The sequence below is a fragment of the Bradysia coprophila genome, unplaced genomic scaffold (genome assembly GCF_014529535.1).
Source record: "Bradysia coprophila strain Holo2 unplaced genomic scaffold, BU_Bcop_v1 contig_732, whole genome shotgun sequence".
Taxonomy (NCBI): Eukaryota; Metazoa; Arthropoda; class Insecta; order Diptera; family Sciaridae; genus Bradysia; species Bradysia coprophila.
This window is the reverse complement of record NW_023503972.1, coordinates 5,704,700-5,729,671: the sequence shown is the minus strand read 5'-3', so window position 1 is coordinate 5,729,671 and position 24,972 is coordinate 5,704,700. Positions and strand designations below refer to the sequence as shown.

General features: G+C 37.5%; 5 protein-coding genes across 7 annotated transcripts; 4 read left to right on the top strand and 1 right to left on the bottom strand.

Annotated features, from left to right (window-relative positions):
* The first annotated feature begins 1,072 nt into the window (after window positions 1-1,072).
* LOC119084350 (proteasome subunit alpha type-2) lies at window positions 1,073-2,206 on the top strand. Its single transcript, XM_037194292.1, has 3 exons — window positions 1,073-1,235; window positions 1,364-1,852; window positions 1,923-2,206. Exons 1-3 carry the CDS (start codon window positions 1,195-1,197, stop codon window positions 2,095-2,097), a joined length of 705 nt encoding a protein of 234 aa, XP_037050187.1. The 5' UTR covers window positions 1,073-1,194; the 3' UTR covers window positions 2,098-2,206.
* A 1,933-nt stretch (window positions 2,207-4,139) lies between these two features.
* On the bottom strand, window positions 4,140-4,984 carry LOC119084349 (28S ribosomal protein S10, mitochondrial). The gene is made up of 3 exons (XM_037194291.1): window positions 4,874-4,984; window positions 4,531-4,802; window positions 4,140-4,462 (listed from the first exon to the last, which is right to left on the bottom strand). Exons 1-3 carry the CDS (start codon window positions 4,880-4,882, stop codon window positions 4,207-4,209), a joined length of 537 nt encoding a protein of 178 aa, XP_037050186.1. The 5' UTR covers window positions 4,883-4,984; the 3' UTR covers window positions 4,140-4,206.
* Window positions 4,985-5,102: 118 nt separating this feature from the next.
* On the top strand, window positions 5,103-6,347 carry LOC119084348 (serine/threonine-protein phosphatase CPPED1-like). Its single transcript, XM_037194290.1, has 4 exons — window positions 5,103-5,457; window positions 5,526-5,837; window positions 5,910-6,020; window positions 6,084-6,347. The coding sequence occupies exons 1-4, from the start codon at window positions 5,199-5,201 to the stop codon at window positions 6,299-6,301; spliced, it is 900 nt and encodes a 299-aa protein (XP_037050185.1). The 5' UTR covers window positions 5,103-5,198; the 3' UTR covers window positions 6,302-6,347.
* A 4,058-nt stretch (window positions 6,348-10,405) lies between these two features.
* LOC119084347 (isocitrate dehydrogenase [NAD] subunit gamma, mitochondrial) lies at window positions 10,406-18,182 on the top strand. Of its 3 annotated transcripts, XR_005089049.1 has the most exons (8): window positions 10,406-10,590; window positions 10,698-10,763; window positions 10,901-11,120; window positions 11,188-11,378; window positions 11,441-11,993; window positions 12,842-12,917; window positions 14,904-14,987; window positions 17,962-18,182. XR_005089049.1 is itself a non-coding variant. In XM_037194289.1 (7 exons), coding segments are annotated over exons 1-7 (1,164 nt in total). In that variant the 5' UTR covers window positions 10,406-10,533; the 3' UTR covers window positions 17,963-18,182. The 3 variants fall into 3 exon arrangements, 2 of the variants coding, with proteins under 2 accessions (XP_037050184.1, XP_037050183.1); XM_037194289.1 differs by lacking the exon at window positions 14,904-14,987; XM_037194288.1 differs by lacking the exon at window positions 17,962-18,182 and having other exon boundaries at window positions 14,904-15,264.
* A 4,911-nt stretch (window positions 18,183-23,093) lies between these two features.
* Window positions 23,094-23,661, top strand: LOC119084346. Its single transcript, XM_037194286.1, has 2 exons — window positions 23,094-23,314; window positions 23,379-23,661. Exons 1-2 carry the CDS (start codon window positions 23,167-23,169, stop codon window positions 23,594-23,596), a joined length of 366 nt encoding a protein of 121 aa, XP_037050181.1. The 5' UTR covers window positions 23,094-23,166; the 3' UTR covers window positions 23,597-23,661.
* Window positions 23,662-24,972: the final 1,311 nt, after the last annotated feature.

The following is a 24,972-nucleotide window of genomic DNA, read 5'->3' as shown; positions in this document are numbered from 1 at the left end:
CTTGCTGTAATTTCCGTATAAAATTTGGCGCGAACTTCAGTTGAAATTTCGCACTGAAATGCACTTCTCGACCTGTCTTTTTTAACTTCCTTCTGAACTTTAGTGTTGTTTCCAGAGGTTTGATTCTAAATCTGTTGAGTTTTCTGTTGACCATCAAAGCAGTGACACGCTGAACACATTGACGGTGACTCCGATCGGGATAAAAAATATTAGGCAAGGACTACATCATCACGTCTTTATTTCTTCAAAAAGCTTCTTTACACATTTTGTCATCCTGAATAGACCTGTCGCCTGAGAAAAAGACCAACCTAATGTATATTGTCATCGATGTCAATGTTTAAGTTTGAGCATCACTAACGCAATGACCAAAAACAATACGATCCAAGATAATAATACCGCGAAGCCTATATATACTCCAGCTTCATCTAATCCCCATCCCCTTGCAAGAATATATCTGAGGGATTCGATGGGCTGTGTTAATGGTAAGCAATTACCTACGGCAATCCAATTCATTTGATTACTCAATGATCAAAACGGAGATTGCAATTAATCACCTCAGTATTGAATGCATTCCTTCTAGAGGCCATATAACGCCGCCCAATAACAGCGATGGATAAAACGAGCCCAACGCCACCGGTACTGCGCGTTGTTCTAATTCACAAAATACCGAAATGACAAATCCAAAGCACATTCCACACATGCCAGACATCAGTGTCATGAGGGAGACCAGGATCATGTCTCCGTTGCATGTTACGCCGAACACGTATATCAAGAAAATTAACACTTGATGGGTCGAAAATCCGAAAATGTATTTGAAAAACCCTCTTTTTCAGCTCCGAGACATGAAAAAGACTTCTTATGATGTAATTTCCTCTGTATGCAGCTAAAATAAAAACCGAACTATCGGGTGACTCGATTGGAACGCAAAATTCGAGTTGTCTGAAATGATCGTTTTCATATCTGGAAAGAACTTTTGAATAAGTTGCGCTATGCCTTGAACTAAAAATATCGCCTGGGTCTACCGAGTCCGTAAACATTTTGTCGGTTGAAAATCTAGTACGATCCGCACATCGATTGTTTGACATATCTCATCGTTGTGTGTTTCCATTCGATTTTCTGATTTTGCTTGATCATCTTCTCTTCGGCTGGTTGAATAATTCACAAAACGCGAAAAAATCTTTAAAAAATTGGAGGATGGCATCGGAACGATACAGTTTCTCTTTGACTACATTCAGGTGTGTGATTATCCAAAATTTTGCGAAAGTTGTACTCTATTGATACACTGCATAACCTCATTTTGTGATGACTTGCGGCTTATTTATCCACCCGAAAACAAATTTAAAAAAAAATCTTTGTTTTGCAGTCCTTCGGGAAAGTTAGTTCAGATCGAATATGCTCTGGCTGCTGTTGCGGCAGGCGCACCATCAGTCGGTATAATGGCTGCGAATGGTGTTGTTTTGGCCACCGAAAACAAGCACAAATCCATTTTGTACGACGAACAAAGTGTACACAAAGTGGAGAGCATTGCCGATCACATCGGTATGGTGTACTCGGGCATGGGACCGGACTATCGCCTACTTGTTAAACAAGCCCGGAAAATGGCTCAGAACTATTATCTCACTTACCGTGAACCGATACCAGTGGCGCAGCTAGTTCAACGAGTTGCAACGTTGATGCAAGAGTATACGCAATCGGGTGGTGTACGACCATTCGGCGTTTCGTTGTTGATCTGCGGATGGGACAGCGATAGACCGTACTTGTTCCAGTGTGATCCGTCCGGATCGTATTTCGCATGGAAGGCAACTGCAATGGGCAAGAATTCCATCAACGGGAAAACGTTTTTGGAGAAACGGTGAGTGAGGAAAATTAATTTGTCGTCGCTTGTCCCTAACTGGAAACCCAACCCGTTCTCTCACTTACAGTTACAACAAGGATTTAGAATTGGATGATGCAGTGCACACAACCATTTTAACGTTGAAGGAAGGATTCGAGGGTCAAATTACTGCTGACAATATTGAGGTGGGCATTTGTGATCAGAATGGTTTTCGTCGCTTGGATGTTTCGACGGTCAAGGACTATTTGGCCAACATCCCGTAAATTAGGCAGTTTAGTTTGTAGGCCACACATTTTTTGGCATTTTTCTTTCCTTTTTTGTATTTGTACGCCGGAGTCTTTGGATTTTGAATTAAATTCTTGAAAGCAAAAACTTCGCCAAAATTTAGCATTCCAGGAGAAATTTTGCTGGCGGACAGTAAAAAAAAACAGGAAAAAACCGGATGAGTAACGAAAGTTCACACTGACATCCCTCAAAAATTCTGCAGGCCGAAAACATACGATCAATTTTGCGTTGACAGGTTCGACAATTATGCTGCGTTTTTCATTGTAATCCTATACTTACCACAGGTGGATGGAAAGTCCAGCATAATTGTCGATTACATCAACACAAAATTGCTCGTGTGTTTCCAGTTTTAAAGTTCTTCTGTAACGGTGAATAACCATTTTTTTTATCGAACTTCAACAGCAGTGCTAAACATTTGAATTAAATAGTATTTCAGACTGGAACTTCCAGTTCGAATTTCGAAAACATTTCGAACAACTTTGTCCCCGCAGCATCCCATATAAAAAATTGTAAAAGTGAACACGAAACTAATTTCTTCTATAGAGTGTTATGATGAAAGAGAAGAAGATATTTTGACAAGTACCCCAAACTGGTCTTCTGTCCTCTCGCTCTCAACGTACCACGTTGAAAGAGAAGCAAATACTTTGACAAGTACCCCAAGGCAAGTTATAATAACTAGTCTTCGGTTTTCTCGCTCTGATCATAACAGTCTATTGTCTCGTTGCAGCATAAAAGTGAACAATTTCTAAAAGGGACCACTATTATGGTTCGATCATTCGAAATTTCGATTTTTTTTACTTGAAAATTAACGTGAAACGGTTGCTTTTTCAATGTTTTAGGTATGTAGGTAGGTATGATTCCGTGGTGAAGTCGCCAAGTGAAGTATTTTTTTGGCGATTCAACAGATTTTTGCGTTTCTTCACACTCTGGCGATTTTTCTTAGCGTTTCTTCACACTTTGGTTTCTCGGCAATTCGTCATATGTTTCTTGGCATTTTTTCATCAAACAAAGATGATGAACTACCAATAATAATCGCCAAAGTGTAAAGTGAAGAAACACCAAGGAAAATCGCCAGCTGGTGACTGCTGGCGAGTTTTACGAGTAGCGGTTGTACTAACATAAAATTCTGTTATGTCGGCAATCACCAGCACTACAAATGAGGTATCAACGGAAAGCTTAGACGATGTATGTTACGACTAGCATGTTAGGTTCACATTAAGCGTCATCAGTACCAGCCCAGACCTGTCTAAAGTTCACACAGATTTTGAAAAAAAATTCTGGCATTTTTTGCAAACATATATCAATGAATCTAATCAAACTAGGCATGACCCGAAAGTACTTGAGCTCAGCTTTCGAACAAGCCCACTCTCATCCGGAACGATCATTTCAAACGGCCAAAAAATTCGGATAAAAAACACTATTTTTCCAACTTTGGAGATCAAACCAGGTGTGGCTCGAGACTGTGTAAGGCCTGTTTTGAGGTCTACTGGCAAAGACCTTTCAAGCCATGTGTATACCCATCCCAGACGAAATGGGTCCGATTTTGATAGGTGGATTTTCAAAAGAATCCCTCTTATGCCTTCGGGTGGGTAATCTCGTTAATCTAAAGTTAGTATTCTGTCCACAAGTGACCATTAACAGTCTATATCTAAGAGACTGCTGGTTCAGAAATTTGCCGCTGTGCGCTACCATGTCACCTCTCTTCGAATAACTGCCTCGGATGGTACGTTTCTTAAGACATATGTCCCCATATGTCATGTAATGGTAATTGACCAAATTGGGAATAAATAAATAAATAACCAAATTGGGACCAATTGGGTAAAAGCGTGCTGTCTGATTCATAATTCTTAGGTTACTACTGTTAACCAAATTGACATAAGTTAGCACAGTGAGTATGACAAGCAAATCGTGAAGTATGTACTTCATGAACACAAAGCGCGTCTAATACATTGATGGCATGATTCAATTGCGTAGGATACAGCCCAATACCCTATACCTCGTCACAAGAAAAACTTAAAAATTCCGTCTGCGTTACTGTCGACTGATTCTTTGTATTTTCTAAAAAAAAAATCTCAAAACATCTACCGTTACACACTAGCCGGCGGTTCCTTCAAATGATCCGGCAGCGGTTGAACTTCGATTTTGGTCGCTTTCATTGCGACACCTTCCGGCAGATTTCGTTGAATATACTCCAAGAATGTGTCCAGCGTCGATCCGGTCAAGCGATGGAAGTGCATGAATCGATAGTACGCACGAATTTCGTATTGGACACGATGTTTCTTGTAGATGAACACCGATTTTAGCAGTGTCATACGTTTCTTTTCCGATTTACGCAGTGACCAGCTAACGTAAGAGAAACGAGAAGAATTTTTAACCGGTCGAATCGGCAAGACGCGGTGATAAAACCTTACCATTTTCCCACTTCGACACCCAAATTCTGTGCCGCTGTCGTTGCAAACCAAGTGTAACTCTTCAACACTGCCGGATCTATTCCCTTCAGTTCGATTTCTAATTTTTTGTATAATTTGTCCGGTTCATCTTGCTGCTGTTGATTGTCATTGTTTGTCAATGCGGCATTTGTGCTTTCTGTTGATGGACTTGAAATTTTATGGACTGAAGACAGCAGTACTCTGGGCTGTTGTTGTATAATTGCACGAATGGGATTCAATGCGAATGCGAGTGTCTATTAAGTTGAAGAATTAAAAAATAATCGTCAGATCGATGCGAACCCGATTCAGTATTCGATGTCTTCACCTTGATCATTTTTCTCGTTTTTTTTTCTCTTCAATAAAATATCCTCACACCGCAAGCTCATTTAGACATTTGTACCGACAGAATTTGACAGGGTTAAACGTGATAATGTCAAGAGATGTCAAGTCTGTCAAGCTTCATTATGTTCCACAAGAGATGGCACTGATGTAAAATTCACCAAGGGCGGCAAAAGACACAAAATCGACTTGAAGATGTCGTATAGTTACGTGCGAAACAGCTGATCTGTGAGTTTGAATTCTTTTGTGACATTTTTTTTATTATTGAGAGTTACTAGTGGAACTGTCGTCTCAAGCAAAGATATCGTAACATGGACAACATTCCGATAAATCTGCTAAATCCGGAAAACATAACCGACGAAGAAAAGTCGTGGTCTGGGGCGTTTACATTCGTACAATCGGCTGACACACAGTTGGGTCTACTCGATGAGATTTTAAACGTAGATGAGCCCAATTGGGACAAGGAAAAAGCGCTGTGCCGAGAATCAATCAAACGAATTAATGAAATGAAACCGAAACCGAGATTTTACGTCATTTGCGGTGATATGCTGAATGCTTTTCCATACGAAGGTATGACATCAGCTGTATGGAAAACCTCCAGTTCATCGTGTCTCAACGAGTATGTACAAAATGTTTAGATTTCAGGAACACTCGGGACAAACAGTACGCCGACTTTGTGGACATATTCAAAAGCGTCGATCCCGACATAAAACTGATTTGCGTTTGCGGCAATCATGATATCGGAGACACACCTACGCCAGAAACAGCACGAATGTACAGAGCCCAGTTCGGTCAGGACTATTTCAAATTTTGTTACGGCGGAGTTCTGTTTGTCGTTTTGAATTCGCAATATTTTAAGTGTCCCGATGCCATACCGGACGAGACGAGTAGGCAATCCCAATTCATCGATCAATTGGCGAATTTTATGGATCCAAAACCGAAGCATATTGGTAAGGAAAACTTCAAAAGGTCTTGGCTTGTGGTGTAAAGTCTACTACTACTTCTACGGAATTCTTTTGCAGTCGTCTTCCAACACATCCCGTTTTTCCTACAACACCCCGATGAAGAGGATAATTATTCCAACATTCAAAAGGAAATGAGACTACCGATGCTGGAAAAGTTCTATAATTTAGGTTGGTCCATGTAGTTACGTGACCCGGCGAAGGTAACACTAACATCGAGTTGTATCTATAAAGGTATTCGATATGTCTTCTGTGGACATCATCATGGAAATTGTGGTGGCTTCTACAAAGACATGGAACAGGTCGTTACCACGGCTGTTGGTGCACCGTTGCGAAAAGATCCGAGTGGTCATCGGGTAGTCAATGTATTAGAAGATCGAATTTCACATGAATTCGTTCCGTTTTTTACGAATTTAGACGAACAAGAGAACAACAATTTTATGCCATTGTGATCAAGTGTCTTTGCTGCAAATAAAATTTCCCTAGAGTCAACAGTCATTTGAGTAACATAAGCGTTTGGAAACCATTAAATTCTGTGAGGAAACGTGAGGGAATGATAATGAAGGAAGAAATGTAGGCTCTTTGCCATACAATGTACAACATATCTCGCTTCACCACTCACGATGTAGAAGTGTTTTGAAGAAGGAAAGTACGGGCGGGTCAAAATTGTTCGAGAACTCTTTCCGCTCGCTCCATTTCCCCATTTTTAAACGATTTTGGTATAAAAAAAATTGGATCGAAATTGAGTAATTTTCGAGAAGAACTTAATGTCTAACGACCTGCGAGGAGTAAGTCACGTTTGGGATGAAATGTAATTACAGGAGAAGTGGTTCCTCCATAGAAAACTCAGACGAAGCTTATAATCATATTGCCTCCTTTTCCATTAGGACAAGAAAGAGTAAATTCTAGAAAATGGAAAATTCTTTTTCTACCTGGAGGCCATTTTTATGCAAAACTTTAGGCGAATATCTCCGAAACTACAACATACTTTCGAAAACTTTTTCTGTCTTGAAAAGTATCTGCTATTTCATTACAGAATTTTCTTTTTTTGTGGAGTCGGAATGGAGTCAGTATTAGTGTTCCCCCAAAAAGTGACATGGAATATTCATGAATTTTGAAGCCATTTCATCGGTCCATTTTTCAGTTTTATTACTCAATTTACATTAACAATATTTATACAAATAAAAAAGTCATTTAACTTTTTCGATTGCGGCACTGACAAAAAAGAGTTGAAATTCTTACCTGTATCAGGTAACTTTGCCTCCAGGAAAACTAGATTAGCTGCTACAGATTAGCTATTCTAGATTACTTGGAAACAAAGTTACCTGCTACAGGTAAGATTTTCAACTCTTTTTTGTCAATGGATATCGTCCCTAATAAAGACGCAACATTTCCTTTTTGTATTGCTATACTAATGCGTCGAATCACGTATGATGAAGACCGTTTTCCGTTTGTCACATTTGCGATTTTACTGCCTATCTTCTTGATAGAATTTAACCCATGTTTTTCAATAACTCTTGTAGTTTCAGAGCCGATGGGCATTTCCAATCCGTTTTTCTGAAGTGTCGTTCGAAAGTTATATTCATGTACTTCTGATTGCAGCCGACCATCAGCCATGATCCCTGCATGTTCAGGAGCCGTAGATATGGCCTATGTATAATACGGATTTTCTAACTAATTTTCTAAATCAATAGAAGGTATATAGCTATAATTTAGAGTGCTAGTTCTAGTGTTTCTTGCACAGATATTTCATCACTCTAAAGTACTAAAGACAAACCGAAAAAATAGGAAAAATCTGGCATTTACCAAATCACCTGTAGTTGTTGTCAATCGATTTACTACGGCCAAACAAGAAGACAATTGCAAATACGGTACAAAGAACATCTTTCGAGCATCAAAACTAACAAACCAGAGAAATCATCAGTGGCCGAACACGCATTAACGAATTTACATTTGAATTTCAAAAAAGTTGATGAAGCGTTTGAAAAAGAAGAATTAAAAACATAGCTAACGCCGACCCGTACGAAACACCTATTCGTATCAAAAGCCTTTAATGTGAAACTCTTCATTTCTCTTACTTCATTTTCTTCTCTGCTGAAAAACTATTCTCCCTTTAAAATCACTTACATTATCCACTCTTTGCCTTGTTATCATATACAACTAAATTGCCGGAGGCAATATAGACAGCCCCGTACGAAGACAAATTTCATAAATTCCTATTTAAACAGCTATATACCGCTATATTTAACTATATTTCACTATAAATAAACATTTCACAGAGGAATATGCTATTATATAGCTCTATATGCCTGTATATAGCTCAATATAGCTGTATATAGGTATATATAGATGTCCATATATGGAATCCCTGAAACCCCTCACACTTAACACATTATTTCCATGTTAACAGAAACTCTCTAAGCATCATTTTTCCCACTTTATATCACTTTTAATAAAATCCAATATGGCCGCCGGCAGCCATTTTGTTAGGAGACCGGAAATAGTACCGACGCTTTACATTCGTTAATACCTTTCAAACAAAAAAAAATTCATGAAATTCGGTCAAAATTTACTCGAGATATTGACAAAATACTCCACGTTCACTGTACGGCCGAGTAGCCAGATAAGAGCTCACTCCAAGAGACATAGCTCACGCTCCGGAGAACATAATTTCATAAACTTTTTTTTCCCTGATTGGTACGGTCAATACCTATCTAATAAAGCTAAAACGAACGAAATATGTTCAAATGTGGCCGACCTACAAGCAAAAACTGCTTGCCACCCTGTGCCTGTTCCACACCAAGGGGTCTAACTCACGACTCGGTCATCCGATTTCCATAGACTTTTTTTTTGTCGATCGGTATTGTAAATACCTTTTATTTGACGTATCACTTACAAGTTTAACACTTATTGGGCCACAGCTCGGGAGGGGTCGATCCAAAATCACTCATCTTCGAACTTAGCCTGTCTTTTGACATTACCAAACGGGAAAAAAAAGAATTTTCAAAATCGGATGCGTTTTACTCAAGTTATCGTGCAGACAGACAGACGGACAGACGGACAGATGGACATATTTTTTTTTCGCGGATTTGGCATCGTCGTATCTATTCAATTTAATTGTATAAAGTAATGATAGGATATTAGCACAATAGGCCCATTGGAGGCGTCAGTGCGCGTTACCTGTCCTGCTAGGACTAGTAACAACTAGCCTTAATAAAAAAAAAAAAAAAAATGATAGGATATGTATACATGTATAATTTAAGCTTGAACTTTATAATTACTTTGATAATTGGGTTTTGATTTAGTTGTGTGTTGCTGATGATGAAAGATAGATCTTTCGAAATGCATTCGAAAATTAGTTTTATTAATAAATTAAAAGTTCACCAGTGGAATCAATAAAGGAGTTTTATTTATTTCCCCAGTAATTTGATTACGATTCCACGTTTAAGATTCTTGTTAAGTTTATTTTATTCTAAAAATAAGTTACGTGTTTATGATCCACTGTCGTTCCTATGATGATATAATTGGGATGGACGATTACGAATGGATCGTCGTCGATTGGTGGTTAGTTAGTCGGTCCCACTTACTTACTTACTTACTATCCAGGTGAGCACTACAGCCTTCTATTATACCAAAGTATATAAACACTGAAGGTACCGCAGATCCGCAAAAACATGCGGATCCCTACTTTGAGGTGAATTTATTGTAATCAATACACATGCGTACAACATGCTGTAAATATATGTATTGGCGTCATACGAAATTCACCTTAAAGTCGGGATCCGTATTTCTTGCTATTCCCTGAGGGTCTGCTACCTTCAGTGTTTATATATTTTGACTATTACAAGGTTTTGAAAGAACAGGTTAAGACAATTTCGAAGGCGGATGAACCCTGTACTATTGTTTGAACCAAGCACGAGAACAGAATTTTCAAGAGGGGCCTTCTCGACGCAGTAGTGGATTGTATCTCCATTTTATTTAATGAGAGAACTCTGACCGTAAATCTTCTAAAACTGATTCGTTGAGCCTTAAAAGATCATTAAGGTAAGTAAGATTGAAAGTTGACCTAGTTTGACAAATCTCAACTTTGAACTTGAATTTCTCAGCGATTTTGGAACTATGTTACATGGAACCACTTTTATTTTAAAGATTTATCTTTTCTTTACTTAATTAATATAAATTTTATTAATTATTGCCGATTTCGTCTAACAAAGTTAATGAATTAATAAAAATGCAGATACCTATATGAATCGTGAGTTATCCTATCTATACAAATGTCATAGGACATATCACGATTTATTGAATGTTGAGTTGACCGATAATTTTTTCTCCATACAAATTTACACGGACAACTTAAGATCACTTTTCCACTAGGTCAACTTTCAATCAGTTACCTTATTTCGATTACAGTTTTTTGTTCAATCAACGAAAATTGTCTGCACTTAAATTTTGAATCGTAACGCGAAAAATCCACTTCACAAAGATTATTAAATTGGCTGGGAAATGTACAAAACACCTTAAGCACACCATACTATGAAATCTACTACACCATTCTCACCACTGTCAACTGACAACAAAAAATTTAACCTTAGAAATTGTGTGTTCAATCTCTTTGGGAACCAATTTACATTTAACAACCCATTCGCAACACCAAATTCCTAAAAGTTAACATTAATCTGACAAAATGGCATTGCGTCTAGCCAAATTCACCAAAGACATCGTTCGTCCAACGTTCATTCGGGTAAATAATCGAAACTGAAAAATGGTCTCGAACCGAAATCAGAAAAATTTGCATTACATAATTTACTGACTTGAGTGAAAATAAAAACCAAAATCTTTCCGATCCAGTCGTTTGCCAGCAAAGACGAAGCATTGTATGACATTCAGCACAAGCAACCGCTTCAGCGAAGGCTGGTAAGTGTGAACTCTCGAAGTCCAATAAGAATGAAAAAGAAATCGAAAAAGAAATGCGGACTGTGCCAGGCAAAGTGTCCAAGGTCGTTCGACGAATCTGTGAACCAGAATCACGAGATCTGTCCCTTTATTCGCAGACTGCCATACCGAATGCTCAGTACGGTGGCCGACATGCATGCACTATGCTGCCAGGTGGCGGAATCGGACCGGAACTGATGAGTTATGTGCGGGAGATTTTCCGCTACTGTGGCGTGCCCGTTGATTTTGAAATCATTGAAATTGATCCGAACAGTGAGGGAAATGATGATTTGGAGTACGCAATCACTTCGATTAAACGGAACGGAGTGGCTATCAAAGGTGAGAAGGGAATCGGGAGATTCTTCTTATTTCCACAAATTAAAATGTTTTTCGCTCAACCATACAGGTAACATTGAGACGAAAAGTGAAGAAACTGACACCATCTCCCGGAATGTGGCGCTACGAAATGAACTCGATCTGTTCGTAAACGTGTTGGAATGTAAATCATACCCGGGCATCATAGCACGCCATCAAAATATCGACATTGTGATTGTACGACAGAATACCGAAGGTGAATACGCTATGTTGGAGCACGAGGTGAGTAATTTTGAATTGCACGTGAAGCCCGCATTCATTGCATCACTTCGCCACTCAAACAGAGCGTTCCCGGTGTTGTCGAGAGCATGAAAGTCGTAACGGACGAGAACAGTGAACGTGTGGCTCGGTACGCATTCGAGTATGCCAAGAATACCGGCCGAACACGCGTAACCACCGTCCACAAAGCCAATATCATGAAATTGTCCGATGGTCTGTTCCTGGAGACATCGCGTCGCGTCGCCAAAGAGTATCCAAACATCAAGCACAACGACATGATCATCGACAACTGTTGCATGCAATTGGTGTCGAATCCCCATCAGTTCGAAGTGATGAACATGACCAATTTGTACGGTACAATCGTGTCGAATGTCATCTGCGGTATCGCCGGCGGTGCTGGTTTGTTGGCGGGCAAAAATTACGGCGACCATTATGCCATATTTGAGCCAGGCACGAGAAATACGGGAACGGCCATTGCCGGTAAGAATATTGCGAATCCAGTGGCTATGTTGAATGCATCGGTTGATTTGCTGTATCACTTGGGACATAAGCATCATGCTGACGCTATTTCGGACGCTGTGTACAAAACTGTTTGCGAGGATAAAATTCATACACCAGGTGAGTGGACTGATTGGTTGTGGAGGAGGAAAAGAGTTCTGATACTTCAGGGTCTTCGTACTAGCGACCTCTAGTGCCAATTCTCGAGAAAATGTCCTAAATTGAATTTCCGTGCATAAAACTCGGTAACCGACTCGATAACATCGTATTTTATCGACGCAATTTATGTCCGTCCCATCCAAATATTTCATCTCGAATGTTGGCACTGTGTGCTACTCTCCACTTCGGTAAAAAAGACTTCAAATCCTGCCACCAATAAACAAGATAAAAGAATTGTTCGTCTGTTGAAAATTGATAATTTTCTACTGCGGATTTCGCTGATTAAGTAGCGGTCGATGCTGTATGGAAACAGTGGAATTTATCTGACTTTTAGTGCCTCGCAATTGTGTTTAAAACAACTGTTTTCATGAGTTCCCTGGGAGGACCTAAGGTTCGGGAATTAATTCCCGAAAATTTCTCAAATTGATTACCCAATCGTAGAACGTGGTTCCTGATAGACAAAACTTTCCGAAAGAGTTTGGAACGTTAGAGAGTAGCAAATTACTCAGAGTCATTGACAGTCCCGCACTGTAGCAGGTCTTTTGCAGATAAAGTACCCAATGCTCGTGAGTTACAAGTACTTCAATAGGTTTTTGCGGTAAGAGAAAGTCGATGAAAGATTGAAACCTATCCATAATTAACATCCCAGTGATTTTTCGGTTGTAAACTGCATATCGGCTCTACCAGACTTAATGGATTTATTGATTAGTGTGCAGCGTTTGTTAAACGTTTAATTCGTTTGCGTTCCATTGCCGAAACCATACTTACGTTGCAGGGAAAATCGGTTAATTTATTTTTCATTCTTCCAGATTTGGGCGGCACACACACCAGTTTAGATGTCATACAGAACATCGTACGACGACTATCCGAAAAGACAATTCACTGGTAATGTGTTGGCATTGATTTCCTAGCTCATAATTTGTGATCCCCATCATCGAATTCAGTTTTTCTTTTGGTTACTTTTTACTATTTTTTTTACATTTTTGTCCCGGTTTTTGATTTGCCCGTTTTGATTGCTCGTTGATTCCTGTACATCCAATCGAAAATGACAAATGAACCAAAAAGAAAACTAAGTTTTACATGAGGCGAACATATGCAAACGAAAAAAACAAATAATTTACATTTAACGAAAAAATATGAGCTTAACAGCGCGCACAAAGTACACAAACACACCACACGAACACAATCATGAACAAGCACTACACACTATATGCAGTTAAATTCTCTTTTACTATCCTGATCAGTTTGTTTATTTATTTTGTAAATTTTTTAAGAATTTTCGTCAGGTTTTCTTTGTAGTTATCCTTATTTAACACGGACAGGTTCATAAAGACAACCGACACATCCGATATTTGTATTAATGTATCGCCACTGTGTCTTTACGAATCTCTCCTGGAAATGTTACGAGATTTTTTTCTCCTTCAACTTTTATTGTTTGCCATCCTGCACTTTTCCTATCATACTTACATTACTCCATCACATGATACAATAAATTTAGTGTACTACGTCATTGCTTGGACATTCGTTTTTTAGCAATTTTTTTTTTTTGATTGGGAGAAGATGAGTGACATAGTCACCAGAGCCAAAACAACGAATTTCCAAGAAATTACGTACGATATTTTACATGCTAGCTGGGGAAAGTAAATGACTTTTTGTAATTTGGTTTAGAAAAAAAATGAGCTGTCCATAACGCACGAAATGAGGTTCTTTTCGACACTAGTGCCTTTCTTCACAACGTATTCATTGCCATTATTGAGGAAAACGTTGTACACAATTCGGTGATAAATGTTCTTTTTAGGTACACGATGTGTACTGTCACGCTCGGCCTGCGGTCGACATTTACAATCCACACATCTATGTTATCGTGCCTAAAAAACCATTTATCAATCGGTGGCATAAATAACTATTTCGACAAACATAACGAAATAAGGTTTCCACCAAAACCGCCCTCAGGTAGTTTCGGCAGAGTCACCTCGGGTGGGAAAGGCAGCCCCATTTTGTTACTTTTATCGAAATCGAAAATATCTGGAACGACATTTGCATATTTCGTAGAACTTTTCTAGAGGGTAAGCGGGACAAAAAATGCTATACATATGAAACGTGGAGATTTTCCAACAAAAGCACTTTACCTGATTACAAGACACATCTTTTCAGTTATAGTGATATAATACACTACTACAGGCTTACGTCACAATGCTGTTTGATAGAGTAGACCTAAAGAGCTTGTTTCACCGCAAAAAGCTTTTCGGACAAATCGTACGTGATCAGCAAAAACTCAACGAATGTTACCTCAAAGTAAATGGGCTGTTATTCGTTAAGTTTTTAAGAAACTCTTACACCGGGTCGATAGTAAGCCTCAGTTTGAAGCAGGGTCATTTATTGTGAATTTTATTTACTGAAATTACTGAAAATTTAACGAAACTTTACTAAAAATTGCCGAAATTTTCTGAAATACAACGAAAATTACGGAGTTTTACAGAAAAACATTTTTGGTAAATTCTGGTAAATTTCAGTAAAATTTACCAAATATTCAGTAATTTCAGCAGAATTCTCACAACCAGGACGAGAAGTGTTACGATATGGAATAATGACACCTTCGCTACACGCACCCCAAACTTTCACACTTTGTACAAAGATTGCTATATTATCGCCCCAGAGTGACAAAACGTTTCATTTACTTACCGAGCTAGCATGTGTGAATAAAAATGAAAAATCTCTTCACCAAAAAAAAAAACAAAATCGCCAAATCATGCTGAATAAAGTGAACGGAGCGCATCATTCATCCCAAACAAAAAAATTAACCAAAAAAATTCTTCGTACTAATGAACCTTTTTTGTTGTTTGTTCTACCTTTTCTATTCCCAACATACAGGCAAAGTGAAATCGTCCATTCACATCATTTCTAAATTCAAAATTTCAAAATTTAAATCAAAAACAAAATTTGAAATCTCAAGAGGTACGTTCGATTTTGGTTATTTTAATTATTTTTATTAAGACACAATTTGTTTCTGTTTGATGGCTATGATGAATTTAGTGGATTTGTTAATTTAAAAAAAAATGAAATTGTAGCCAACCACCTAAGCAGCAGGTGATTCCGTTTATAGAGGAATCGTCTGCTGACTTTTTTTGTATTTAGTGTTCCATGTATTTAACATCCGTCGTACTTAATATTTATTTTCGAATTCTTTCTACCACTTTTTTTTGCAATAAACGAGAAGATTTATTTATTTTAACAAAACTGTGCAGTAGAATTAGTCGTTTTTATTTTGATTGATTGATTCACTTTTCGAGACGAAATAATTTAGCGGCTGTGAATGTGTTTTGAGTGCTTGGTAACGACAGGTTGAACATAATACGTAGATTTTTTTAGCAATCACTGCGTGATAACTCCACCATCAGCTCTGCTTTTATCGCACAATTTATAAGGTTACATCGATTGTTCATTTGTAGTTTTATCGCTGCACAGTGATCATAATGCGAGAGTGTACGGATGCAAGCGAAGCGAGTGTTTCTCTTTGTCATCAGGGTCACCGATTTTTATTCTTTCGAATTAATCTATTAAAAAAGCTTTTCAGTGAATTTCACCTTAAATTTTTCTTCAATTCACACAAAGGAATTCGTGACTTAAGGACCTAACCTAAGCATTTATTAAGCTTTTCCAACCGCCGAAATTATCCTGAAGTGAGGAGTAATTGTCAAAAATGACAGAACAACAAAAGGAAAATTTGATTGATCAAAAGTAGTCTTCTTCGCGTTGAGTTACAGAAAAGACATTGTGATTGCCACGACCGGTAATTGCCAGTCATCGTGAAAACTTTTCGTGAATTTTCATGAATTTCCACAATTTTCGTGAATTTCAAAAATCACGAAAATCGTGAGAATTCATGAAAATTCACAAAACCGTTTTCACAATTACAGACTCTGCCACCCCACGAACCATTAATTTCCTCGAAAAGACTTGCAGAAGTTTGTTTTCTCTAAATTAAAAATTGTTCGCACCTCGCTTGTTCTCTAACTAATTTGTAATACAGTGTTTAAGGAGAGCGATTTTTGACCACTTTGTTTAAACTGGTCTCGGGGTCACACGTCAAAATGAGAGAATTCACATACAAATTTAAACTGGGCTCAACTCTCAATTTCTTTTTTCATTGATGAATATTTGACAGCTGACCCCGAGACCAATTAAATTTAACTGGTTTTCGCTCTCCTTAAACACTGTATTGCTTGTTTTTCTCACACATTTTTTTATGTGAACCGTCATGCCATGACAGTTGTGTAGATTTGTCATTGTACTCAGATTTGTAGTATACGTCAAGTAATGGAAAATGTGGCATAATTTTTGATTTCACCAACTGAAAATTGCTAGTGTGTTTTCGGTCATAAAGACTCAACACATATTGTTTCGAAAATTGTTGATGTGCTCACCATAATTAATGTAGGTAGACTCAATGTGCAATACCATCTCAGCCATATAAATCAAATGAACATCCTCCACCGCAACTTCCTACTTTTACCATAACATTTTTATTGAAAATTATTGCGTATTGGGGTATGGGACCAACATTGTTGGCTGTGTCATGAACACTTTCGAACATGAGCATGTTAGTCATTGTAGTAGAAAATGATTACAGAAATCGATTAAATTTCGGTGTGAAATTTGTCGGTGAGGCGGTCTAAAGAGAAAATGATTTTTAATAGAAGTCGAGCGAACGGTCACTGAACAAGAGTAGATTACTGTATCAAGGAAGTAATTTGATATTTCGTATCCAGATGAGTACAAGTATCCGATACGACATATCAAATTATTTCTCGAGTTATGCTATTTTACTATACGAGCGAGATAAAAGTGTTTTCCATAGGGAAACCACATTACCTCCCTGGTATAGTTAATTATTTTCAGCGTATGAATATCCATCAATCTTAGATAACTTAATGTATGAAGTGAAGGTCTTAAAATAAAAAAGAAAGACGAGCGCATTGTTAATGGATGAGACAGTAGAAATGTACACGAATGTGACTAAGTTGTAGTTTAGATACAGTATTCAGTTGACTGAAATAGATATTTCTTACGTAACAGTAAATTATATAAAGGCTTTTACAAGCATAGAGCGTGTTATACATTTACAAAGCTTTTGGAACCTTTTACTACGAATTCTGTGAGCAGTTCCGAAGCTGATGAAACAGAACATCTATCGTTTACAACTGGTAACCAAAGACACTGAAAAATGTTTGTGTCGACGACTAACAACAAAACGTTTCGGATTCTGCATGTAAAGTATCATCGTTCGTTTCACTGCAATCGGATATTTAGGGGTTGTGCAATAAAGACGTCCACATTTTTTTTCATTGCTTTTTTGGTATATATCCCCAGTTTTATTTAAACCGCGTAAAGTTAACACTCAATTCGCTATGAATATCGGTAACTACTGTAACGTAATGGAAGTCTCCATAAGAGGACATTCCATGGCAACAGTTACCAATTTTTTTCAAATATTTCAGTCAAAATGTTCGACCGATTTTGCTACTACACTACCTTCCCCTTCCCCACGTTCACAAGTGAACGTCACTATTGCATGAATCCTTTATTATGCATCATAAGTTTAAAATGTACATTAAATGTGCAAAAGTAAAATCGTAGCAAGTATTGACGAAACAGCAGCGTACGTGATTGAATTCGCATCGCATTTTAAGTTTGTAATTACATTTCGTAGCGTAAAAAAGTGCACAGCCAATCACCTAATCTCTTTGTCTGTATGTAACAAATGATGCTGGAATGTTGGCACTTTAATAAAAAATTTATAGTAGAGCGTACAGTAGCAGTATTCAGAGGTATGTTATCCTTTGGCATATTATTGGCAATTTCCTTCAGAAAATCAATGCTTCATTCAGTTCAACATTCCAAGAATTTAATTTCAACTTCTCTGAACCAGATTTATTTCAACCCTGCAACTACCATCGTTCTGGAGTATGCCGAACAACCATTTGTTTCTTGAGGACAACCAAATTTTCATCAAGGCTATTATCGTTCTATCAAAAGTCGACATTGTTCAATTTTGTTGTAAATGAGTGCGCATGCGTTACAGTTTTAGGTGCATAACGAAATCGATTGACCTATCAAAATTGCATTAAAAAAAATTTGTTTACGAGAAAACTTGGTGTTTAATTTACATAGAAAGTGTATAATCCCCCACAGACATTCCAGGTGCCGATTATTAATGCGTTGTAGGAAAGACAAACTCTTCAAATGTTACGACTCTTGGTGATGTTGTGTTTATTGCTGCAGCTATAATACGCGATAACGTGACTTGTGAGAGTTGTTAACTCTGTAAGACAGATTTGATATTGCCAGAGGTGTCCCTTCAAGTTCATTACTATTTGCATTAATTAAAGAGAGTTCAAGTGCTTTTCATGTCTTTGAGGGGAGAAATTGGTGCGGAAGACAGGGTTTCCACTTTAAGATTGAAATAAAATTAAAATTTTTTTGTTGAAACATCTGGAGTGCATGACAAAATTCGAATACTATACTGATACTATGCGAGATACGGCGGCTATAAGCAACGCACTTCAAGCATGATTGGTATAGTCTAAAAGTCTAAATAGAGGACTTAAACTGGACAAAGTATCATACAAATTTTGGACTTCGTATGGTGCAATTTTTATTGGATTTAAGCTTCAAAAGTTACGGGGGCAAACTAAAATTGACAAATAAAGTTTCACAAACCTAGATGGTGCAGCAGAGAAGTGTGGCTGCCACCGCCTACGTGATCAACTTAAAGATGCCTTACAATGTTCTTTCAGAACCTTGGACTGATCATATGAATCTGATCGTACAGTCAGAGGTAGTGAAATTTTCCGGAAATTTCAGCATGAGTTTCCTTCAGCTGTTTTTCATCTGATCCACACATGCAATCAGAACTGTTTATACTTGTTTACACTGTTGAAGCTGTTGCACGTACGTGCGGTGATAGTGGTGAAACCTTATAAAGAAAGACGTATAGACAGTTTTGATTGTTTGTGTGGATCAGTTGAAAAACAACTGAAGAAAATTCATGCTGAAATTTCACAGCCTCTAACCGTTCCGTGAAATTCATTCAACTTGGAGAATGTAAGTAACCCAAAACATTTATAGAAAATTACGTGGATTCGTGGTCACATGGTCTATGACATTTTCCTTTACTTAGGAGGAAATGAATGGAATACAGAGGAACAATCATCATCGCCTCTTCTATTTCCATTATCATCTCGTGGACAATATAGACAAAGCACGTTGCCATACTTAAACGAAACCCTCATCATCATTTAACATGAACGAGTTACATTTTTATTACTGTGTGTGCAGTGCCTTGAAAAGTCTAACAGACTTTTGCACACAAAAAAAGGAATGGAAAACTCTTAAATTCAACATTCAAACCCATAACTCTCGAAAGCCAGCCGCGTTGGATAGGTAATAGAGGTATAAAACTCAGTTGTTTTGAAGCGTTTAAAGGTGTATTTGGCTCACAATTAAAAATGGCACGTTCATCCATCTCGGTTTCATTTCATTAAAATTTAAATAAAAGAATTGGTATGCAACAGAAGAGGAGGCCCAATGTAATTAGAATTCGTTGTTTTGTGTTTCACATTCCGTAATGTTCGCATCCAAAGCTGAGAGTAATGGTTTCATGGATGGGATTTTTTTTTAGAACATCGTACTCTCGGAATAGATGCATAGAGACTTATGGCGCTTGATGTTTTCGGTCATAAAATATTTCGTATCGGTTAATTAATGTTGGTTTAGGGAGAGAGGCTCATATAAAATGTAACAAACGGCTGTAAGGGAAAAAACCCATGCGAAAGTCGTACGGTAGAATAGACTTTATATGAATTTATTACACGTTAATGTTAGGCGGTGTGGAATGCAAGCTATTTTGTATAATTTACGAATAGGACGTGTTCGCTTAAAATGGACGAATAAATCACGGTAATAGGTAGGAATCGGGTGACCTGGTGACCTATGAACTGGGGATGATTTTTCGTTGCTTCGTGTTTTTAGTGCGTCTTTCTATGTGTTGTGTGTACACAAAAAGATTGTACACAGAAAATACCCCCTATCCGACAATCACAGAAGACATTAATTTGTTTCGGGTTTTTCTTCCCTCTTATGCCTTGCAATGCATGGCTTCTTATCAGACATCCAACCTATTATTTAACACGAAATTTTCCAGAACATTAAATTTCATCCATCTTCTTCCCTTTACGCCTTATTTTCGATACCCTAACACAACTGTAGCGTATAAGAGACGAGCTTTAACGCAGAATTGCCAGAATTATGTGCATGGTGCAAAAATACATACTTGTGTGTGCGTGACATCTGTATTAATACGGTAAACGACCGTGAATTTTTACGCTCTGGAAAATCTTTTTCGATATGAAAAGAAAGAGGATAGGTCGTAGGTATACGTTTATGTATACATAAGCAAATCAATGAATATTTATTGTTGCAAGAAAAAAAGATGCGAAGCGGTACGTGAAATGTGTAAAAATTTATCGAACGGAAGATATACTTACTGAAGCCATAGAGGCATTCATGGACCAACTCTTATTATTGGTTGATGGGTCAACCATAATTATTTTCTTCGTCATTTAACTAACTCATTGAATTTAATCGAAATGTTAGATATTCGAAAAGTCAAATGAAAACGAGAAGCCAATGCTGCAACGAGGCAATACTCTCCCTAGCAAGAGATAGTATTGAACGAGAAGATTATGAAAGTTTAGTTTGTTTGCCCACTTCAATCCAATCCAGTCTTCTGAGATAACCGTAATGCAGAATCTTTTTAATTAAGAGTCAACTCGCCAATTCTTTAGACAAATTTTTAATTTTTGAAAAAAATCAGTCAGAAGGTGATCGAATAGTATTTTTCGTTACGAGTGATGAAAAGTTGAATTTTTCGATTTCGCCTCGTTAGGACAAGCGTACGACGTTTCCTGAAAAATTCTGCTTTCATCTTGAGTTACGAACTACGTTTTTTGTGCGACGGAACACACAAACAATAACAATGAAATCACTCTACAACAATTTCACATTTACTTGGCATACTCGATTGCGTCCGAAATAATATATATGAAATTCCAAAAATTTTTCATAGAAAATAGTATTTCGCAGCTGCCACTCGAAGCACTTTTGCTTGAAGTGCGTTGTTCTAAGGCACAAAAACACATTTTTACCAATAACTTGACGAAGAAACATGGCAACTTGAAACTTTCTAGAAATGTTGCCCTATTCAAGGCCGAAATTTTGAGACTTCCTGACGTCCGCGCTCACCACTGGAAGCTCGCTCTGCCCAAATATGGTCAACTTTCAAATAGAGCTGTACCCTTGCAACATTACTTTTCTTTTGGGTCGACCACTGGGTATGGTAGCTGACCTCAGCCACCATCACATACCAAAATATTTCCTCAGAAGTTTTATGTTGACGGAATCGCTGACCATTTGAAAAAAAAAGTTGACCTTTTCCGCTTGAATAAAAGAGTAAATTTGAACCAAATTCTTTTTTAAAATAGTTCTTTTTCATATTATTTCGTAACGTGTCTGGAGGACTTTTCTAGTCCATAATTGATCGGTTCGGGCGACTTCAAATCGATTTTCTCCCAGCATTATCTTACGTACAAATGCTGTATCTGTTGCAATTCAACAGATTGAAGAGGTTTTGCGATCATCTATGTATCGAATATTTCACCTACGGCGTAGAGTCTAATAGACAAATCACTGCGTAATTTTCTTTAGAATGGTGGAAGATCGAGAAAAATTTGATTTGATTGAAGACTGAATCACCGCACCAAAGTTCCCACCATTTTTCTAACATGCTTTTTACAATAACGGAATCCAGAGTCCTCTTCCAAATCAACAAAATTCATGGATATACTGTCTGTGTGGAACTCGTGTGTGTCACAAGGACGGTACCATAACTTTCGCTAATCAATAGCTCATTTAGTCTATCCAATCAACAAATATGACTAAAACAAGACAAGAAGCGTCTAAATTAATTATGGCTCGTGTGTTAATATGTTAATTGATTGACATATTTAATGTTATGATATTGTTCAGACGCTTTACGGTACCCTAACGAAATATTGACTTCTTCTGAAACAACGTATGGTAGCAGCTAGCAGACTGACATAATTGGAACAGAAGATTAATTTATTAATGGGATAACGGGTGGGAGTCGTGGTACGTCTTGGGTGAAGTCTATCGATCTTCGCATGCGAAAATATGCACCACATTAACAACAAATATCAAATTTTTCTGTTATGGCAACTCTAAATTTCATTCACAAAATCAGACGAACTGTCACTTAAGGCTCGGAACCTGATTCGACCTGAATCTGATCTGATAAATTTTGACCTGACCTGATCTGACTTGAACCTGAAAGTCCAAAACCTGGCCTACAAGTTTTGACAAACGTGTAACTTTGAATAAAGAAATAAACTGCAAGAAACTACGAGACGAAAAACATAATTTTGGAAGTCCGCAACATAAATCAAAAAGAATATGAGAAATGAATCAGATCAGTTCAGGTCATTTCAGGTAAAAGCTGAAACAGGTCAGGTCAGGTCAAGTTAAATTTGAATCAGGTCAGGTCAGGTCAAATTTAAATCAGGTCACGTAATTTTCAGATCGGGTCAGGTTTTCGATTTTCAGGTCACAGGTCGACCTAATACCAGCCTATTCATAGCCTTCAATATGTGGAGAGTTGCTGTATTGGAAATTGATTTCACCGATTCAAAATTGATAGGTCATCTGATTTTATGACTGAACTCAGCAACTATTCACAATTAGAATTTGATGCAAACTCTATCGATGAAGTGTAAATTTTCTGTTATAGCGAAAGTTCAGTGTCACGGTTTTTTGAATTACAATTACACGTCCAAAGTTATGACACCCAGCACCGACATCTGTTCAGATATTTGAAGAATCTGGATGGAAGAGACTCTAACTTGCATCACGCGTATTTTGTTTACCCAAAAAATATGTTCTTTCATATAAAACGGTTTTTGATTTTAATTATCCGTCAGTCGTGTAATCAATCTCACAAGTGCACAGCTTCTTATTTCGGCGCAAGTTTTTATTCCAAAAATATACCAAAGAAAACAAGATGTTCGTTCTTGGACTGTGTTTAAGTTTAATATTTGCGTTAAGCAAAGCATTTCCGGTCGAGTATTACTACCCAAGTGGTCTACAATCGAACGATCTATATGATTTGGATGGTTACAATACCGAGCCCTATGCATACCACGTACCAGGTAATTTGTTTTCTTCATCTCTATTGATCAAATTCCATTTCTAAATAAATTTTTTGCAATTTAGCTAATCCTCATTTTGTGTACGATACAAACGAAGGTCGTTGGATTCCTAAATGCAATGGGTTTCCCAGTTCCCATTATCCTGTCCAGGAAAATAAACCACCTCGAATCAATCCGTTAAACGCAAATCATCGTCGACGCGCAAATCGTCGTCAAGGATTCTTACGTTCCGGTCACAGTGCAACGTTCGATGCGTTCAGAGGTGCCATCGCATTTGGTTAGAAATTAATTAGTTTGTAGTTGAGAGAGTTTTTTTTATACGTGCAATGAATTTACAAAAGTTTACAAAAGAAATGAAAATGTTTTTAACTGCTGTCTGCTCGCTCGCTTCGCTCGGAGGGAAACCTTTCCCTTGTGTAAAAAATGACATATGTAATTGACCAACTTCTTACATTTTACAATACAGCACAAAGTCGATTTTACCTAATATACTTAAGGAACCACATTTTCTGTAACATATGTCTCAAATATGCGACGAAGTCGTGGTATTTTTGCCATTAGCGGCAATCCATAAAGGGCATTCGCACGAGAGTCTGACCAGCTATGTCGTTGATATTCAACATTGAACGTTCTTTATGGAAAGAAGCGGAAAAAATATTTTTTGCCACTCTTTGTAGATTCAATATTAAAGCGTCGCAGTTCACATCAAGTTTTAGAAATACTGCAAAGCGAATGCGAAAAATACCCTCGGGGCCAATATCCGAAAAGTTTTAAACTTCTTTTGTATTCCACTGAAATATTCCACTTTTCCAATGGAATACGAAAGAAGATCAAAGTTTCCGAAAGGCTACTTTTGGCCTAACAGGACAGTCATCATCTCCGATTATTTACTCTTCGGGAACGCATGACCGCCATCACATTCTTTTTCTGTATTTTATTATGCCAATAACAACAACAAACTTAATTTTACAAAATTCTCGTTGGTGGAAACATTTTTTTGTGTAGAGTAAGGTCTAAATTGATGATAATGAAGTGCTCATGGTCCATATTATTGAGTGATTTAACACACAGTAAAACAATTTTATTATTTTATGGCACGCTACATCGATTTTGGTAAGTCATAAATATTTCTGAAATCGGTTGCGATCAATAGGAATTGACAATTAATTTGATTAAAAATCCAGTTTTTGAGTAAGATTTTCTATTTTTGGTTAACCTTTACCAATCCAGCGAACGTTTCACGCTGTATAATCATTAAATCTGCTAATTTCGTTAATTCTGTATAAATAACAAAAATGTCAGGTTCCTAGTGACTTGTAATCTTTCCCACTGCTACTAAAGACTGAATAGGTGTTGGACGTTTAGGATATCCATCCATTGAGCCATAGCATCTGAAATTAAGCAAAAGCAATAGAACAGATTTTTCAAGAAAGGCCTGCGTAATGCGTCTAAAACCCTACTATGTTGTCATTATAAAAGGTCAGAGTGGATCAGAGTTGCCGGTGTACTTTATTTTGGACACACATGCTCTAGTTGTTGACAGTATTTTGGTTTCAATAATTAAATGTTTCATCCAATAGGTTTGTTCCAAATAACTGTAAACCCGAACTTTCTTTGTAAATTTTTCGTTACAATTTTCGTCAACCTGAAAGGTGAGG

Excerpts from the sequence above, each read along its gene's own strand:
- LOC119084350 (XM_037194292.1), top strand. The coding sequence starts at position 1,195 with ATGGCATCGGAACGATACAGTTTCTCTTTGACTACATTCAG. Across the intron at positions 1,236-1,363 it reads TTCTCTTTGACTACATTCAG|TCCTTCGGGAAAGTTAGTTC; the intron begins GTGTGTGATTAT and ends TTTGTTTTGCAG. Across the intron at positions 1,853-1,922 it reads AAAACGTTTTTGGAGAAACG|TTACAACAAGGATTTAGAAT; the intron begins GTGAGTGAGGAA and ends TCTCACTTACAG.
- LOC119084349 (XM_037194291.1), bottom strand. Across the intron at positions 4,463-4,530 it reads GGTGTCGAAGTGGGAAAATG|CTGGTCACTGCGTAAATCGG; the intron begins GTAAGGTTTTAT and ends CTCTTACGTTAG.
- LOC119084348 (XM_037194290.1), top strand. The coding sequence starts at position 5,199 with ATGGACAACATTCCGATAAATCTGCTAAATCCGGAAAACATAACCGAC. Across the intron at positions 5,838-5,909 it reads TCCAAAACCGAAGCATATTG|TCGTCTTCCAACACATCCCG; the intron begins GTAAGGAAAACT and ends ATTCTTTTGCAG. Across the intron at positions 6,021-6,083 it reads GGAAAAGTTCTATAATTTAG|GTATTCGATATGTCTTCTGT; the intron begins GTTGGTCCATGT and ends GTATCTATAAAG.
- LOC119084347 (XM_037194288.1), top strand. The coding sequence starts at position 10,534 with ATGGCATTGCGTCTAGCCAAATTCACCAAAGACATCGTTCGTCCAACG. Across the intron at positions 10,591-10,697 it reads TTCGTCCAACGTTCATTCGG|TCGTTTGCCAGCAAAGACGA; the intron begins GTAAATAATCGA and ends TTTCCGATCCAG. Across the intron at positions 11,994-12,841 it reads GGATAAAATTCATACACCAG|ATTTGGGCGGCACACACACC; the intron begins GTGAGTGGACTG and ends TCATTCTTCCAG.
- LOC119084346 (XM_037194286.1), top strand. The coding sequence starts at position 23,167 with ATGTTCGTTCTTGGACTGTGTTTAAGTTTAATATTTGCGTTAAGCAAA. Across the intron at positions 23,315-23,378 it reads CTATGCATACCACGTACCAG|CTAATCCTCATTTTGTGTAC; the intron begins GTAATTTGTTTT and ends TTTGCAATTTAG.